Genomic DNA, 20,589 nt, shown 5'->3' with positions numbered 1-20,589 from the left:
CAGAAAAATATTCTGCTAAAACATTAAATTAAATAGGTATACTAATATGTTTTCGAAAATTTAAAAATTTAAAGAACAAATAGAATATGCTAAAGAAAATATATATATATATTTTTTTATTAGATAAATGTTGTTGTTAAAACTAATAACTATGAAAAAATATATGTATTTCCAAAAACGATAACATGAAGAGTTCAGTTATTTTAATCTAATAAAGCTATATCTTTTTTTTTTTTACTTTTTTTATCGGAAAACAAAATTAGTTTTAATAAAGAGAAGATCTCTGCAAAACAGTATCCTGTTAAAAAATATTAAATATTTTATTAAAATAGATGCTTATTTTTAAAAAAGTAAAAATTTGATTAATGACAACAATAAAATATATTTTTTATTAATTATTCGTAAAATACTGTGTTGGTATTAAATACAAATAATATTTTCAAAATCGTTAATACTTTTCATAATAAATCAGTGTTCTCTGTTAAAAAAAAATATATATATTATATATACATTTAGCATAATGACGTATATGTATTGAGCTAATATTACTTTTTTTTTACATTTCTAAATTAATAATTGATAAATCTGTATAGTTAACCGGTTGCGCGATAACGAGTTACCTGCAGCTGGTACGTAGGTATTATAATATGTCACAGTAAGTACTAGCTACTAGCAATCTTGAACATGAACTATAGGTATTTTATGTAAGTAAAAATATTGTAAATAGCATTGCATGGTTTTCTATATAAGAGTTTTAAATGATTATATTATTACTGTACGTATAATATACGTATATTATATACACGAATATATGTACTACACAGGCTGTACAGTAGATACCGATCGGTTTTATTCTGGATACATATTTATAATGAATGTGATCGAAATCTGTTTCTAATTCAGGGTCTGCCAGCCATTTTAAATTAATATTATCTCGCATATTTTGCATACTTGAAATGTATAAAATAATAGACCTACATATGCAAATAAATACATGATATTGTATACACATTTTATTTTTCATGTATCTCGAGTTTTATTTAAGAAGATGATGACCATTATTATATAATCGTATAATATTTTATTAATAGCTATATTCGTATATATAACATTAATTCAATAATATGTTCTGTATAAATTTATATATAATTAAATATTTTCATATTTTTGTACAAAATGTATATATTTTAAAATTTTCCAATTATCCCTAATTGTATATCTCTTTTTACGTATTTTAGTATTCTTTATTTCTTATACTAATGTGAAAAAATCTCAAAATACACACATAATATATTATCTATTCAATATTCTATAATATGGTTCATAAATTCCTGAATACTATTAATTAATATATAATTTAAACTATACCTATATGTATATAAAATGGTAGGTATATGGCATATCAAAGGACAAATTTAAAAAATGCTCAAGGAAAACGCGAACAACCCATGGAACTTGGGCAATATGTTATTTTCTACTATTGCCTGGGTAAAAATAATCGTGACTAACAATGTTTGGAAAAACTGTAGCAACTTTATATATATAAATTTTACAGTAGTATTTATTTTAGGTATAAATAGGTAAGGATAAAAATACAACTTTATTTTACTACATTAACGGTTACGATATTAATTTAAAAAATTAGAAAAAAAATAAACATAAGAAATGTACAAACTAATATCGAATAAATTGATTACCTTCCTATGTCTATTTATACATATTATGTTAATAATTGACCGCAAAATATAATATATGCTATAGAAAAATCCAAAGGATTTCCACTAAAGATTTTATTTATGTCAAGGTCAAATAGATGTAGCCTAAAATCCAGGAAGTTATCAATATCACCTATTTAGATATATTATAATACTCATGTACGACAGTTTAACGCATATAGAATGCAAATTGCACAATTATCTCTGCATACCTATATAGGTCCTTAAAAATGGCGGCAATAGGATTTTTTTCATAGTTAATTCCAATCTATGACTTATGAGGCCATCTAATGACGGGTAAGACCGAGTATCGATTATAAAATGGGGAAGGAATCCTTGAAATAAGTAAAATCTATATTTAAAATAATAATAAGATAATGAAATATAGGTATATAGTAACGATTACCAATCAGTATTTCCAATTTCACAGACATATAATACTTTTTGTCTTTAGACAATGCAAGTTTCCATCATCCGTGCATGCATATTACATTAATGCATAAAATCTTATAGAAATAATCGTAGATTTGGCAACGCTCATACGGAAAAAAAAGGCTAGTAATAATAATTATATTAGTATATAATAATAATATGTAGGACGTAAGTATGTATAAGTATTAAGCATATATATTGGTCGATTGTACATAAATTATAAATATTTCGGTGTCATCCTCAGTGTTTCTAATGTTTCTATGCATACCTAAATAAAGATGATAAACACAAACAGTTATCGTTTGGAAAACTGGATTTTTTTCTTTTTATTTGCGTTTTATTATTATGTTTTCGTCCGATTTAACTTCGGCCTGACGAATAGTAGTCATCTATTACCTCCTATAGCATTAAAATTACGCCAATATTTATATTATCACGGGACATCTTATAATGTTATAATATACACGCACACGATATGAGAAGTGTGCACTGCATACAAATATAAACATCATACAGGGTGTGGGTAGACACCTAGGTATAGTGGCAGTATGATCTCCGTCCATTACTTTATTTTTTTGGTCAAATAACATATATTTTGTGCTATCTTTAACTTCTTAGAGTCAGTTTGAAAACGTTTAGTAGGTATAAAGTTTAATCATTACTAATCATTAATATTGTTTTAAGCACATATAGTAGAAATCTTGCGGTTTATAGAAAGGAGTCCGGTATAATATAATAACTTTTTTGTTATTGCACTGCGAGGCAGTGCTCCGGTATATAATATACATATATATATATATATTATACACATATATGAGGACAAACACGTGGTGGTACATCCTGTATATATATTTAGGTTGTATATACTGCATGGCCTATACGTTTATTGCCGAAAGATATGTAAGGATTAAAGGATTACGCGTAGTTTTTGGCTCCGGTACTTCAGCGCGCGTATGTATAGTATACGAGCGACCGTAAACTAGTTCGTCCGGAGGATTTCGTGTTTGAAATGATTATGGCCGAGTTTCGGTTATTTATATATCACCGAGTGCCTAATATTAGCCAATAGGAATATTATTCATCAAAATAATTTATACCGGGCCTATACGTCGGCAAGAAATCAGACGATCGAATAAATCTTTATTATGATATAACTGTACACGGATTCGTACGGTTGTTTCTGTAGCGTTCGATTGTAAGTTCTACGCATCTGTTACTACCGCGGTAATATAGAGGTATAGCCGTATAGGCTATTATAAAAGGTACCTATCTTGTTTTTCTAACGTTCTACGTTTTCTATAACGTCGACACGGTTGTAATAAATAACGATATTATAGAACCGGCGCCGACTACGACGTCGACGAAAATGATGGCAATGTCGATGACGATGATAAAATAATTTGCGTGTTACGCGTTTGTATATTATTTTTTTGTAGTTATGATGTTGTATTACCGACCCACCTGTGATCCTCGCCGTCGATGTCCTGGGAGTCCTCGATCTCCAAATGCTAGATGGCGCTAGAAATCGGTGCATGACCCACGCAGACTAAATTCCAATAAAAAAAAACGACCATTGCGTGTACACGTTATACGCGAGTACGTGCCACGGTCTATACCGTGCGTTTTAGCTGGAATTACCCGGTATCAAAAATTTATTCGGCTGGTAACCTCTCGGTATCGTTGACTCCACAGTCAATCTGCAGAGTGATTTGTTTATTTCCATCCATGACTATTTTGTGTGTAGACGTGAACGGACTTTTCTTTGTCGCACTTCGCTTGTTTGAAATTTAAGTAAGCAATCAGAAATAATCACACGTGTTCAAAACCGTTTTAATAGCCGGCAATAATTTAAATCAATATACCTAAATACTTTGATTATACTTACATTATAAATCCATCTAGATTCTAGATTGTGTAGATATTTTACATCCACAGTCGGACTTAGAGGTGGTCAAAGGATGCCATATATAATATACTATTAGGTACAATATATTATATAATATACCATTCAGTTAAATTTGAATATTAAAGCACATCAAATATTATATAAGATGAATGATTTTTTTATTTAGTTTAGCATCAGTTTCCACCTGGCCAAGAACTATCGTACAACTATATAGCTGTCGAAATACCGTCGAGCAAATCACCGACTCTGAAGACAAACTCGCGGTTTGATGCATTTCAGATTTTTGTGTAGACAAAAACATCATAATACGATTTATACGTTCCATTGCAGATAGTATAAAACGTTAATAAAATAACTTATATTATTATTGATAAGTATAGTATAAGCCTATAATTGTACAGTCCTATACCTGTAAATTATAGGTATACATATACATATATATATATATATATATGCAAGGCTTACGCAGTTACGCGTAAATATATATACCAAAATAATGCAGCACGCCGCTTTTTTGGCATCCGAGGTTTACAAGGTAGCTCGTAATAAATTGGTTTAATTTGTTATGTAACTATACGATATATAAATTGGAATAACTCGTTGTCACCAAAATTCTACATTTTCTTTATCCGCTAAACAACTTTTATACACGCATACCACAAATTAATATTTAAATTTAGTAACATATCATGAAAAAAAAACTTAATTATTAGATTTTTACAACTATTTGGTTTCAATGCACAAAATAATATTCGTTATACTGTGTAGCTTAAAATGTGTATTGTGTAGTTGATTCTTATTTTACTGTCGTACACACATTTTTAATTATCAAAGTGTTAAAACGTTAATTATTCCCATAGAACGTACCTATGTTTTTATCAGTAGAATTTTTGAAAAGTGTATCAGGTATCATATACTTACGAATATAACTCTTCGAGTAGTAATGGAAACAAAAGTATATATTATTAATATATTTACCGTGATAGTGGGTGTAATCGACGAATACCTACTTCCATAAGAACACGACATGTGTACATATTTTTTGTCGGTGTCCGTTCAAGGTCCGATCGTCACATCACATGAAACAATCACACTCGCGACGATTTATTATTATAATATATAATATATACGTATAACTCCACGATAGTTGGATGCGGTTATTAATAAAATATATGTCTAATACATATTTATGCTTGTTTCCTACGCCATACGCGATACTTCGTTAATAATCATTTATTATTAATTAACAATATATATGCTAAGACTACGTCGATGGCGGACTCCCACAACAATATTATGTTGCGTCTCTGAAGGTAAGTACGTACAACGAGGACAGTTGAAGCACTGCTGCAGTGGTCGTCGAAACTATTTCTACACATACTTAAATACGACTATCATGACGATGTTTAATTGTATATACCTACCTGCTCAGTACCTAGTTACCTATTATTAAATAATATTCTCAATGTTGTCTATCTAATGTGTATAAATAACAACACCAGAAGTTAACGCTGATTTTTTGTGTCATTTTTTTTTCTTTTTAAAATACTAATTTAACAAATCGGGTTAATATATTTAGGACAAATAGTAAATAATATATAATAATATGTATATAGCAAATTTTGAAATAGAATTCAATTTACACGTAATTATAATAATAATAATATGTAGTCTACTAATTAGCAAAAAACAAAAAAAAAAATTACACTAACTTACAAATAAATCAAAATTTACAAGGTACAATAGGTATAATAATAATAAAAAATTATTATCCGTTTCGTTTAACATTAGTACATAAAATTGACGCGAACCGACTATAATCACATTTTTCGGTTTTTCATATTGCCCATATTACATTCTTGTATTGCGTAAGTATTGTAATACATTATATTACATTATTTTATAATATAATTACATTCAGATAATATTAAATTATTAGACATTAGTATACTAAATACTTAGTTCGATGCGAATGACAATATAATAAAATCGGAGACAAAATATCGGTCGCGCGAGTTCATTCATTAATACAATGTTTTAATAAATTATAAATACATTTTTTTTTTTGCTTTTCATATTCCCATAATATATAATATTAATTTATACAGTAAAATAATTTTTTTCCTGAAATCTAATTTAAAAAGAAAAATTTTAGTTCAATCGTTATTTATATAATATATTTGCATATCTATATAAAATATAACGACGGCACATTAAAATTACCTATTATATATTTATATATACTCGGTCTACGCGACGATTCAAGCGTTTTAAAAAGGATGGGGAGGGCGGGAGGGTCGCATTAAAAATTATAATAAAATAGATTTTGGCACCAATAAATAATGTTTAAACACTAAAGTTGAACCGAACGAAAAAATAATAATAATAATAATAATAATAAAAATAATAATAATGAAACTAATACAACAAAATAATAGTCATACATAACCAGAACACATATAACGTAAAAAAAAACAATACAAAAAAAAATTACTCTTTTATTTATTTCACAGATATATTTCACATAATTCGCGAAACATAATAATTTAATAAAACTGGCCATTTAATAAATATTATTTCATATTTGCAATGAGACAAATGTGTGTAGGTATATTATAAAAGATTGTAAAATTTGCAATTTAATGCATTAGCTATACAACGTATAAAGAAAAAACTTAACAAAACGAAAGCCGCGATAAACCGTTTTCATGTAAGTTATTGTATTAGGTATTGTTACTGTTTTAATAATATTACCATACGTAAATTTTTTAATGATTGTGTGTATATCAATATAAATATATAGGTATTTGTGTGTGTGAAAAACGTTTTATAATATAAATACTATAGGGGAAATATTGAGAAATCGAAAAAACCGACTAATATCTATATACAACTGCAAGTTTAAATTAAACATAATATAATATTATATGCATAAGACTTGTACAATACCTATACGTATAATATATATATATCATTAATTAATTATTCAGTTGTTATATTACATATATTTACACGAAAAATTTATTATTTAAATATTAGAAAAAAATTTAAGAAAACGCTAAAACTCGCTTAAAGACGGAGATCGATAGTTTTTCGTCTAAAAAAAAAATAATAATAATAATAATAGACATATAAAAACCACTGGTTATGTTTCGAGAAACGATTTATATAGTTTTATGTATATCGTTATTCATTATTATTATTATTATAATATTTATTATTATTTAAGTTAGAGGCTAAGTAAAAAAAAAAAAAAGAAAAAAAGAAACGATAACACATTTTTAAATAAAATACCTACAACGATGCTATAATAATATAATAATATCATTACATCACACTCGAACGCGTCCAACTCAGGGACTTATATATTCTACATCATTATATTGCGGCATATACACGTCTCGTAAATACACATATACATAATATCTAAATAGTAAAAACACATTGCGTTATGTATTGTATATTTAGCCTAATAGTATAATCTCATATATTAAATATATATAAACGTAGTAACTTAAATTGTATTTTATGTATATTTATGTACACGTTTAAACATTATGATCTATAACATATTATAATATTATAAAATATCGACACTCTGGAGCCGATGCATTTTTAAAAAGGTACACCTAAATATACTAAAACAATACATAATAATAATATCATTGACCGCATACGCGATTAAAATATAATATGATGTACCTACCTATACCACGTTTACCCTACCGTTTTTGGAATTTCAAGTATTATTTGTTTTCGAGTGATTATTATTCCGGTCGATCTACGACAGAATTATACTATATATTGTGTTTGAGCGAGATTCAGGATAAGAGACTGAGCTCGTCCGGTTTGGAAGAACTATATATGAATATAATATACGAAAAGCCAGAGTACGAGTTTTACGGTAAACAGAAATATGTTTGCATGGAACGGTGACGAGAGACATTCTCGTTGGTGTTAATGGCCGTGACCAAATCTGTTTCCGAAATTCATCGAAATACAATATACCTATAACTCTATAAATACAATCAAAAACATTTATTCGGGGACAACGATTGACGCAAAAAATCGGTCGCGAGTTCGTCTTGCAAAATGAAAAAATCGATCTCTTCCCCGCGAATATATGCGTTACAATATATTAATATGTTATACGTAAAATAGATTAAGACTTACGTCGTACTCGGACTTACGGTGCAGTTATAGTATACTTAGACGGATTGCATCGGGTAATGATGGTGGAGGTGATGTGGCGGTGGCGGGGGTAGCGGTTGCAGTTGATGGTGTACGTGGTGCATGTGCATCGGTGGGTGAGCGGCGGCGGCTCCAGAGTAGTGCAACGGTCACTGATGGTGTTTGATGGGCCCGTTGCCGTGGTGGCCTCCGATGACCTGCATGTGATGTTGGTGATTGGCGTTGGCGCTGCCGTTGCTGTTGTTGTTGTTGTTGGACTGCTGCTGTTGCTGTTGCTGTTGCTGCTGCTGTTGCACGGCCTGCCGCTGGCTGTTCTTCTTGTTCTTCATGCGCCTGTTCTGGAACCATATTTTCACCTGGCGTTCGGACAGCGCCAAGTTCCGGGCCAGCTCCCAGCGCTTCTGTTTGGACACGTACGCGTTGAACAGAAACTCCTTCTCCAGCTCCAGCGTCTGGAACTTGGAGTAAGGTTTTCTCTTCTTGCGCACGGTCACTTGACCCGTCCACTCTAACGGGTTAGACCCGACACCCATCCCGATGCTCGACAACGAACCTGCGAATGCACAAAACGAAAGGCGTTAAAATATACCTATGAAAAATTTCTCGTGAAATGTTAAAAAATAAAAAATAATTGTCCATTTCATGTTTTGTTCGTATTTATATTATTCGTTTTTATTACGTTTATGAATAATATATTATATGTATAAATCGACAGCGTCGCTATGAATTTTATTTTATTTTTTTTAATTTAATAGAATCATAATAGAAGTAATGCGTTAAAAAGCTTCTTTGTAATCTAAAAACCAACCTAAAAGTTGGATTGTAATTATGACGTTCAAAACGGATTACAAAACCATACGCGATTTTATGCAAAACGACCGACAGTTTAAAATTTAATATGAATTTTCTCTTCCGAAAATAAATTACTTTTGATATTATTCGGAAGGTGGTTTTCCAATGGAAATAATATATTATATTATTTTGTGTAAATGCATTATTTTATGAAGAGTTACACTGTATCGTAATTTGTAAGTATAACATCGTTGAAAGCAAGTTCTTTGGTATTAAAAGTAATTAAAATTAATATTGAAATGCTACTTAAAAAGTTACGTGTAACTATTAACGTCACGCGTATTACTACCAAAGACTACATCATGCTATTTATCGCTATTATATTATGTATAATATGATAATATTATGATCGATACTACATTAGTGATAATTTTTATCATAATATGTATTATATAGTATTTATCATACAATTACGTGATAGTTTTGTATAACATTATTTCACCACTCGTCTATAGGGTTCCGCATTAAGATTATTATAATGCGATAAGTTGCAACTCAACACAGAATCGAAAGTAATCGCTTTTGAACAAAACGACCATTTTATGAATCTATACACTGAACTGATGCCGGTATAAATGTATTTATTATCATTTTTTTTTTTTATTTAAACCGATCGAAAAGCATTTTTATTTTTACAACGAAATAACATTAAACACGTCACGGTCGATTTGTGCGCGTATTATATAGAATGATATGTTTACGGCCGGTTTGGCGCCCTCAGGTCAGCGCTCGATCAAACACCCATTATAAAATCGACTGTCGGCTTGGTCAAATGCCTATCATCTATCTTTACCGTGTCCGTATACAGGCCGCGCGTGTACCTGTACGACTTGAACATCGGTCATTTGAATATTTTTCTTATTTAAATCGTCAAATCGCTCTGTATAAAACCTTTACAATGTACAATGTACATTCGTCGATCAACTCACGGTTATAATATGTACACGACAAATGCGTTGCAGCGGGTGATCGCACGGTATAATATGGGCCGTATAATATACACACACACACACACGCCTTTATGCCATAAATTGTGTAGACATAGACGAACGCTTCAAGTATATATATATATATATATATATTATATATATATTACATATACAACACGCGTATAAATGGGCAGGAGCAGTATTCCTGCTCACTTCGTCGAAGTGTATCGGACCGGTGATGATTTCGTTTAATAACTGCAATTTTTCGAGGTTTTTATATCTGTTTGTCGTCTGCCGATAACATCCCTCGTACCCGCGGTTGGGGTGAAATACGGGAACAACCACCCCTGACACACTCAGTAGACGCCGTGGCCCGCACTCGATAAAATAAGCGCGTTATTATAAATTATTATCATGCGTTCGGGTCGCGGGTTTTTTGTCGGCAAATTTCAAAACACGCGTTCGTTTTGTCTTTTAGACTTATAAAATATTATTACGCAGTACGTGCATTACGCCTCTAATATTGTAATGTGTTAGGTATATGCGTATATTTCATAGTAAACGAATTTCACGGCAGAAAATAAGTGTTATTTATACATAGGTATAATTATGCTTAAACAATATATATTATGAAACGCATTCGTATTCATTTATAGATCACATAACATTGTTGCGCGTACGATGTACATAGTGATGCGTTAAACAAGGGTTGATTTTTGTTCGGTTTCGTAACGCGGCGCCGGTCGGAATTCGTCCGACGAAATTTATGTCGTTCGCGCCGACTTATACAGCTCCTGAATCGAAATTAGCTACGTACGAGACGTGTCTTCTACATTCGTGTGTGTACATTATACGATATAAACCTATAGTGAACACATACGCGAGCAAGCACGCATGCATAGATATATTATAATATATTATTATATTAATGGGAGAAAATATACGGTCGGACGGGTGCCGCAGCTGTCCCGGGGGCACCACTCGCACACCCCGCGCCGCAGCCGCGTGTCGGTGGCAACTTGGAAAATTAAAAAATAGGTTTATTTTTTATTTTTTTTTTTTTCGTTCGCGACACTATACAATATTATTATGTATATAGATTATATTGAAGTGTAGGAGAGACGCGCGCGTGACGTATAATATGTAAAATATTATAAAAAACACGCCCGGCGACGGGGGCAGACGGGTCGCGCGCGCGTATATAGAAACTAATAATAATAAGCAGATGTTATAACGAGTATAAACGGAATTTAAATTTTTCTACGCGCGCACACGAGCTCGCGTACATAATATTACTTGTGAGCGAGAGAGAGCGTGGTAATAGTGAGTGCACACGCGTTATGGTTGTTATATTATTATTATTATGTTCCTTCGAAATGGCACTCCAAGTGTCGTCGGCATATATACACGTAATATATATTTAGTAATATAAGTATAATAACAATCTCGTGCATACGACACCGACAGTGGTCGTCAACATTTGCGTAGCAGTAGCTATGACATGCTCTGCAGTAGCCATCTATACGTATAATATATATATACTATAAGTGAGTGTGTGTTTGTGTTTGTGTGTGTTGTACTGCATTGATATCGGGGCTTAAAGCAGAGAGGAATAACGGGGAGCACTATGACCTCTATACAGTTTTTTACCACTGAATACACAAATATAATACTATATCGCGTTAATTTGTGTGTTTAAAAATGTATTAAGTTAATAAATTAAAAACAAGGCATTTATTATTAAGTTATAACGCTATTATAGTTTACTGAAAGGGATTCTGTGATTTTTAAACATGGTAGAGTCGACTAGTCGATTAAAGACACCCACTGATACAGTTGTCACATTATATAGCATAATTACTATACTCTGTTTCAAACTAAAAGTTTTTGATAGAATAAAATTTATTTCTCGGTGAAATAGTAAAAAAATATAACATTATCAAAAGTAAACAGCGATGTTCGCATTATAAACTGCAATAGTAATATTATAAAAAGCCAAAAATAAACATCTTAACGGCGTTTATCGTATCTTTTGGAGTAAATGTTAATGGTGAATCTTTTTAATATGATTATTACGTGCATAGATTGATTTTTCCTTCACAATCCCTTCTCACTTTAAGTCCAGTATATCCATAATTATGTGAACCGTGAGGTAGACATGTAGACATTTTACCTATGTGAAATTGATTTTACGAACTCACGGCTAAGCGACTGACAAAAAATAATGAAAACCTGTTTGAGTCCTTAACCCAATTATTGAAAAATTTAGAAATACATGTAAGCAGTTAAAATATTAAGAATAGCGTCTAATTGAGAAACATAACTGTTTTGAATAAACTACTTGTTTTTTAGAAACACTGCAAACTCGCTGTCCTGCACACAAACGAAACGATATTTTTAGAATTTTCAATAAAAAACGTCCAATATCTTTATAGGACATATAGAACAATATCTAAATTATATTTTAATTTTTTTAAATACGTTTTTAGTCTAAAAGCACTACAGTTTAAATATTTTTATCAAAACAAACATGTTTTTATAAATCTAGGTCCTATACATAGTATAATATATTATTATATTGTATACAAAAAGCATGTTCTCTCATAATATACATATCTGACAAAATTTAGGACTAAATATACCGAATATAAGCATAAAATAGGTGTCTGTAGCGGAGTGGACGAGTTGACGAGTTTATAAATTAAAAATATTTTTCGACTTGGACGATGATATTATAACTAATATTGTTATTCATCGGGTGACGATCGACCTGCAGTAAAAGGACCGGTGGTGGTTGTAGTTGTAAAAAGTGTCTCGAGTCATAAAGCTGTCACGAACGATGGTAATAAAAACACCTAAGCTTAGTTTAGTTAAGTATAGTTTTACGCACGTCCGCGGTCGGCCGAGTTGACGTTTTGATCATCATCGTTTCGGACATCGTCGGCTACAACTGAAGTATGGTATACTATAATACCTGTATATACACGTCTATAATACACGGCACGCACGGGACAGAGAATCCTGTGGATCGCGGTGGCGCGGGAGCTTTTAATCCGGCAAAACTTATCGGTCGTCAGCGTCCGCGATCCTCCGGGGACCACTACGGCTCCACTATTCGATAAACGTATGATAGGTACATAAAGTGCCTAAATGATGGCCGCGCGAATTTGTGCAAACAAAATAAATGATATTATACCGTACGATAAAATAATAATGATAATGGTTTTGCATCGATTGAATAGAAATTCGTCACAGTGAAAACACCTATACATCGCGTTATGGGCGGCGACCGAGTGCAGAAAAACTCGCGTATTATGGAAGATGCGCGAATATAAGGGTGCGGACGCCACTCGCCGGCGGGGACAGCTGCAAATTACGCGCGGTGGAACGCCGCGTCGGTAGGTCGGTCGGTTTGTCGGCGGTGACGCGATACATCGCTAATATCGTAGGTATTGTAATAATTATATGTCATATTCGATTTTAACGTTTTTTTTCTACGTTCGTTTTCTATTTCCGCGAAAAATCATTCGTCGTAAATAATCTTCGAGATAGCGTTTTTCGGCCGAGCGCGGTTTTACATTTCACTATGGTTTTTCTTCGTTTCCGACGGGCCGCACGACAAACTCGCGGCGAACCTTAAATTAATACAAAACGTGCTCGTACCACACGCGTACGACCGTACACACACATACAAACACATAATATAGCAATTTAATGATATCATAATAATATAATGACGTGCGCGTCGTTTGCATAAACTCGAATATTATAATATAATTATGACGTGTATAATACACCGAGAATATACGAAAAAAAACTGGTCTAAAGCGGTTTCCGCGAGCGAGTTCACACGGAGCCGAAATCTCAAAACCTCCGCGCGTCCTCCGTACGATATTATTATTATTTAAATTCGTACACGCGCATAGTAGGTACTCGTAAGTATATTATGTATAGGTAATACTATTATATAGACGGACGACGGATTCGGTAGCACCGACGGATGCGTATTATCGTCATCGTTATTATTATTTTATTATAATTTGGACCCCGCGCTCGCAGCGTACGCGTATTAGTATCTGTACAGATTGTAATATGTAGGCATGATCGGGACTGCGACGACCCGACGTACCGATGCCGCTCTGCGTGAGTGCTATACAGCCAGCATATATACACACACACAATGATGATGATAATAATACACGCGGCGGCATCGGCACATCGAACTGCCACAGAGACAGCTGACCTACCCGTCCAATAAAATCGTATACTTTACGGCCGCCCGTTCTTTTGTACGCGGACGGACGCCCGTGCACGTATCGCCTCTGTCGCTCGCACCGCACAACAACAATATAATAATAATATAATAATATTATAAACTATATATGTATATACGTATAAAGCTAATATTATATATACGCGAGGCTGCTGCGATATATTATATTATATACGTATGTGATGCGTGTGTGCTGTACACCACCACTCTGCACCCACACGAAGCGGCACATTTACCAAACGCGGGCGGGCGTGTACGTCGCAGGGCGAGTAGAAAAATAAGAAGAAGACGACGAAGAAAAATGCCCCGTCGTCGTAATATATTACGTCATTACGCGCGTCGTGTTTGTTTTGAAATCGTATATTTATGTACAAATTTTTGTGTTCAGGTACAAGTCTCCGACCCCGCGGCACGTACATAACGCATAGTCGTTCTTAGAACCCACGACCCGGTCAAACGTATATACGGTTGTTATTATATTATATATTTTGGAAAAGGTAAAACCATATCGCTCGCGCGGAGAGGTGCAGTGACGCGTTGATATTATTTTTTACGGCACATTGCTATATTCTACTTGTATTATGCTATGGTTACATATTTAAAAAAAAAAAACGAGTACGTACCTGTTGGCGGGTAAGGCGTCGACGTGACGGGATCGTGCGAACTCCCGTAGTTCCTGAGCGGCAACGACGACGGAGGCGGTGGTGGCGGCGGCTGGTACGCGTTGTCGTGACCGAACGGGCCGGCGGCCGGACCGTCGGCCGAGCCGGACGTCATGCGCGACGAGTTGTTGCCGTTCCGGTCGTCTCCCGGACTTCCGGACTGCAGGTACGTCGGCTGCGGCGTGTCGGCCGGACCGCCGCCGCCGGACGGGTGTCTGGACGCCGAGGCGGCCGCAGCGGCTGCGGCCGCGGCTGCCGCGGCCACGGACGACGAGGACGACGACGACGTGGTGGTGGTGTACGGCGAATAGTTGGTGCACCAGGACTGCGAGAACTGGTGATGGTGGTCGGCGGCGGACGGAGGTCCGGCGGAACTGCTGCACGGCGTCACGCCACCGTTGGTGTATTTACTGGCGAGGCCTCCACCGCCGCCGCCTCCGCCACCGCCGCTGAGACCTCCGCCGCAATAATCGGAGGCCGCGGGCGACCAGAACGGCAGGCCCGCGGGCGGTTTGCGGCCACCGCCGCCGCCGCCGCCGCCGCCGCCGCCGTCCATGGACGACCGGTGATGGTGGTGATGGTGGTGATGGTGACCGCCGCTAGCGTCCGCGGCCAGGTTGTAGTAGGTCGGCGCGGCCGGCTGGTGATGGTGGTGGTGATGAGGCGGCGCGGAGTACTGGTCGAACGCGGCGTGGTCGACGACGGCCGGCGAGTACGCGTTCCACTGGTGATGCGAGTGTCTGATGACGCCCGCGGAACCGGCGGCCGTGTCCATGCACTCGTAACCGCCTCCGCCGCCGCCGCCGCCGATGGAATGCGATTGCAACCGCTTGGCCGGTATGTGCAACAGCGGCGGCGGCTGCTGTTGCTGTTGCTGTTGCGGCGGCGGCGTGACGGAAGACGCGATCGGCGTGGACGACGGCGACGTCTTGATGACGGCCGCCGGCGCGGCGCGCGCGATGTCCACCGACGGCGGCTGCAGCGACACGGACGACGGGGGTGGCGGCGCCGGCGGGCTGTCCTCGTACAGGCCGCCGTTCATCATCGTCCACCAACTCAGCCCGGGTCCGGCTGTCGGGGTCGGGCACCCTGCACCGGTGGTAACATCGTGTTCACCGCCACCGTACAGCGTACCGACGGCAGCGTCCCCGAGGTCGCCGATGATGATAATTGTTGTGGTTTCGGACGGGGTTTAGGTGACAGACGACAGCGGGCGTATAGGTGATTTCGGTGGTGCACAAGTTGTACGGATATTGACGATGTCGGCAGCGTCGGGTCAGAGTCGGCAACAGAACACAAGAAGACAAGTCCAGATCAGTTTAGAGTATAATATTATAACGGTTGTGCATATTTATTTTATATTATGTGTGTCGAGATATAAATATTGCGTGCGCGCGTAAAGTCGTTGTATTTATTACATGTGTATATATATATATATATATTTTTTTTTTTATTATATTATATAAATCGGCTTATGATGACGGCCGGACGAGGCGCGCGAGCGTTAGGATTACGACGACGCGATCATGAACGGCCGAAGATTTCTGCAGTCGAACAGAAAAAAAAATTCCAAGTACGGACGCATATAAGTTTGCGGCGAAAAAAAACCGCCCGTTTCACTTTTTCAAAAAAAAAAATGTAAACAAAATAAAACAAACGGTAAAAAAAAAAAATTATTATTATTATAATAAAAAAAAAAAAAACCGAAAATGCGAGACTTTGCAAAGACGATGTTTTAATATAATATTATTATCGTGTGTGCGAAATACGCGACGGAACTACCGAGACCGCGGACGGCGCGTGTGCGTGTGCGGCGGAGGTCCGAAGTTTCGTACGCACGGTGCACGAGAGCGGACTGACGTGAGAAGTGACGACCGCCGATGACGGGTGACGACACACCGCGCCCGACGGCTCACAAACGGGCCGACGCGAGCGCGTAGTAGTCGTCGTTGGTGTTTAGCGGCGTGCACCGTCGTCGCCCGTTCGCGTGCGCGCGCTCCCGTCTCCTCGCGCGGGCCGCAGTCCGACCGCCGCGCCGCCCGGCGGACCGGCCTCGGACTACGTCGCGGCCGTCGGCGCTCGCGACAGCGCTGCTCTCAGGGCTGACGTGCGGATAGAGCCGCTGCCGCCGTATAGCAGCTACCGTATCTCGTGTGTGTACACAATACGCGTAATATTACCACCGAGTCGAAACGTTATTATTATTATTATTATTATATTTTTCATGTCCGCCGCCGTCGCCATAACGATATCAAAGGCGCCCTTTCGTCGCGATATATGTACGAGATGTATATAATGATAATGGCGCGCTCCCTCGACGTTTTTTTTTTATTTTTTTTTTTTTTGTCGTTTCTGCACGAGCACGATATCATATGATGACTTGTAATTATTATTGTAATCAGAATACTATGATTACGCGCATATATATGTAATGCTAGAAATCGAGAGACTTTAAAAACCGACTGTTCGAGTTAGAGACCCAGTAATGTTTTTAAATAATTCATGTGGCTCTTATTTATTCGAAATTCGACCGATTCTATATTTCTATATATGTAATCGAAATGCCTGTATAGTCGTATTATTTATGCCTTATTGTACGGCTGCAGTTTATATATGTAATATATCTATATAATATATTATACCTATATACCAGACAACGGAAATCTAAATTGACTCGTTGACGTGTTTTAAACGCACTATATTTTTATGCGTATATCTATATATTTGGGTTTGAAAACCTACATGTGGAAATCGGCCTATATAATATAACATCTATATTTTATAACGTGAAGAGTGATTTAGAAAATAATTTAAGTATACTATAGGTAGGTACATATAAATAATATCTGGAACCTGCAGCAGATTTCGTGCAGGTTATATGTATATATATGGAAGCGGGTACATATATTTAATGACGTTTATTTTATATATATATGAATATTATATACATAAATATACCTATGAAGTTAACAAATCCGGATTCCGGTTCTATATAGGTATCTGCGTTTCATGCGTGCACGAGGAAGACTAACCGGCTCGTCAAAAAATAATATATTATTATTCGTCACGTCCAAAAAATTCGATGACTATATATATATCACGTACAAAACTATTCGAAAACTGTACGCGGTGCACTGTGCAAGGCGTATATATATAATATATAGGTATTTACAATCCTTTTGAAAATAGGCACTACCGCATTATTATGCACCTATATATATACATACATATGAAAACCCATTACGAACGACGGTCTGACGGTAAAATAAATTGTATTTCTGACCTCAACCCTTTTAGAGTTTACGAGAGATAACGGTCGTAACGCTATATACGTATAAGCTGCAGCTATATAATATATATGTATATATACGTATATGGTTTATATATTTAATACGAGTGTATCGATATATGTACGGCGTGACGTCTGAGCGGCGACTTTTGAAATATACGAATTCGAATAACGGACGCCATATACGATATAATACAGCATGACGTACACATAGAATGTGTATTACACATATATACTTAGATGATGTGCATGGTTATAATTTATAACCGTTAAAACTCGCTGCAGTACCTTATATACAGCGTTACGCGACAGATTATATACATTTAAGTGTAAATGTTGAATTTTTATATATATATGAGCTGGCGATGGACGGATTTGCACCGGTGTACTGCTGCAGAGAGAAAAGAAAAATGAATGGCGAGAAGATCCAAAAATGTGAAGGGGAAAAAAATAAATATAAATAAAAAGGAAATGGCGCGTTAAAAGACGCGTGCGCCCAAAATCGCAACGTACAATATATATAGGTATATAAAATATTAACAGTGTAACAAAGGTCACACACAGACAGATTAGTCCTTTATATTATGTATACCTATATACGGCGGAGGACGCTACATATACTATGTCGAATGTCTGCGCATGTGTATACATTGTACTTACGACAAATTTTTCTTTTTTATATTATTTGTGACACAACAAAAGCCATGTTGACTCTCGAATCGTGGGGCTGATGCCGAATACGTGCAGTAATAAATTAATATACCTATATACCTTTATATATAGAACACCTATTGTACAGTATAGCAACACATAGGTATATGCTCGCCATTATTGTGTATTATTCACCTAAGTACAAAACATCTTTGCGATCCGTCCAACTATGCATACACACAAATTTTTAGTCACGGCCCCTCGACGAAACGTCAATAATACATTATTATATATTATACATGCGCTGTGGGGGTATACATTATGTGTATCGCGCGAGTAGAAAAGAGGGCTCGACAACAAAAACTCGAGAAAAGAGAAAACAAAAAAAAATATGTATAATATATAGGTTATATAGGCCGAGGGAGACTTTTCAGTATTAGGTTTTTGTTTGGGGGGGAGGAGGTAAAGACCGGCGAGAGACGGAATAATACTATATACATGGCGTCGTTATTACATTATAACCGGTGAGATGGAAAATTGCGCATTGTCATGTCAGCGGCGGCGTCGTCGTCGTCGTCGACGACTGCTAAAGAACGACGGGCGCAATGGAATAGCTGATGTACGAAATCATTATATTATAATATATTTGTGCCTCGCAATAGGGGATCGTCGCCGAATTCAATCTGTAAGTGCATCGTCGCCGCTGCAGCGGGCGAACGCGCGGTGTTCGAGTTTTATGACGCGTGTGGAAAACAAACGACCGAAAATAATATAATAATCTTTTTTTCATATCTCCCTCGCCGTCATCACTATGTAGCTCGAAAAACAGTTTTCTAGGGGAAAAAAAATACAAAAACATTTCTCGGTGCAGTAAATGGGTATACCTATGTATGTATGATGGGCGGCATTATGCGAGCAGATGAGACGACCGAAAATTTTTAATATTTATAAATAAGTTTTTATACGTGGAAAATATATAAAGATGTCAGACACGTACTTATATATATATGTAAGGTATATACTATATTGTCGTAATTATAATATATTAAGATGTCGTCGCGGTCCACCTGCGCCGTTCTACGTAATATACAGAATATCCCTCAAATATATAATAATATTAAACTATCCGAGTAAAGTAATCACGCAGATGACGATGATACTATTGTGTTATAGTAATATATTACAATGATAATAATAATAACTACGCTAGCTGCAGCCGCCGTCGACTGTATAGATCTCAATCGGCTGTGACCGGTCGCAGCGACGGCGGCGGCGGCGGAGGCGAACGCCGCCATCTTTGTGCGCGCATGTCGGCTCATTATACGATTTTCGACTGGTCCACAGACGCGCCGCCGCGGGAGGTCCCGAGTCCGGACCGCGCACGCACACCACTGCTCGTTATCTACTACACAACATATTATACTATATTTTTGTGTATTATTTTTACGAATTATGATTTAGCTAAACAATTTTGTTTGTGTGTATTAAATTAACAAACACGACTTAACGATAATATATACATATATTATATTGTTAGTACAAACGCCTACGTGGGATTATGAGAAATATATAGTAGATTATAGACACCTATAAAATATATAATATGTAGTACCTATCTGTATACCTACATAACCTATACTGCTGTGTATGATGTTTCACCTTTTTTTTTTTCTATAGCTAGTCAATATA

The 20,589-nt window shown here is 36.1% G+C and overlaps 1 protein-coding gene across 4 annotated transcripts in view; it reads right to left on the bottom strand.

Annotated features, from left to right (window-relative positions):
• Positions 1–5,557: 5,557 nt before the first annotated feature.
• Positions 5,558–20,589, bottom strand: part of LOC126554094 (homeobox protein Hox-A10-like) — a 109,088-nt gene continuing 94,056 nt past the window's right edge. For 3 of the 4 annotated variants that reach the window (XM_050209209.1, XM_050209204.1, XM_050209214.1), the window contains 2 exons: positions 14,922–16,049; positions 5,558–8,797 (listed from right to left, as the gene is read on the bottom strand). In XM_050209209.1, coding sequence (XP_050065166.1) covers positions 8,394–8,797; positions 14,922–16,005 — 1,488 coding nt within the window. In that variant the 5' untranslated portion in view covers positions 16,006–16,049 and the 3' untranslated portion in view covers positions 5,558–8,393. Of the gene's footprint in view, positions 8,798–14,921; positions 20,559–20,589 lie in introns of those variants that run through there. The other variant, XM_050209220.1, reaches the window with a different exon arrangement.

The sequence above is a fragment of the Aphis gossypii genome, chromosome 1 (assembly GCF_020184175.1).
Source record: "Aphis gossypii isolate Hap1 chromosome 1, ASM2018417v2, whole genome shotgun sequence".
Classification (NCBI taxonomy): Eukaryota; Metazoa; Arthropoda; class Insecta; order Hemiptera; family Aphididae; genus Aphis; species Aphis gossypii.
The sequence above is the reverse complement of the archived record's forward strand: the minus strand, read 5'-3'. Positions and strand labels throughout refer to the sequence as shown.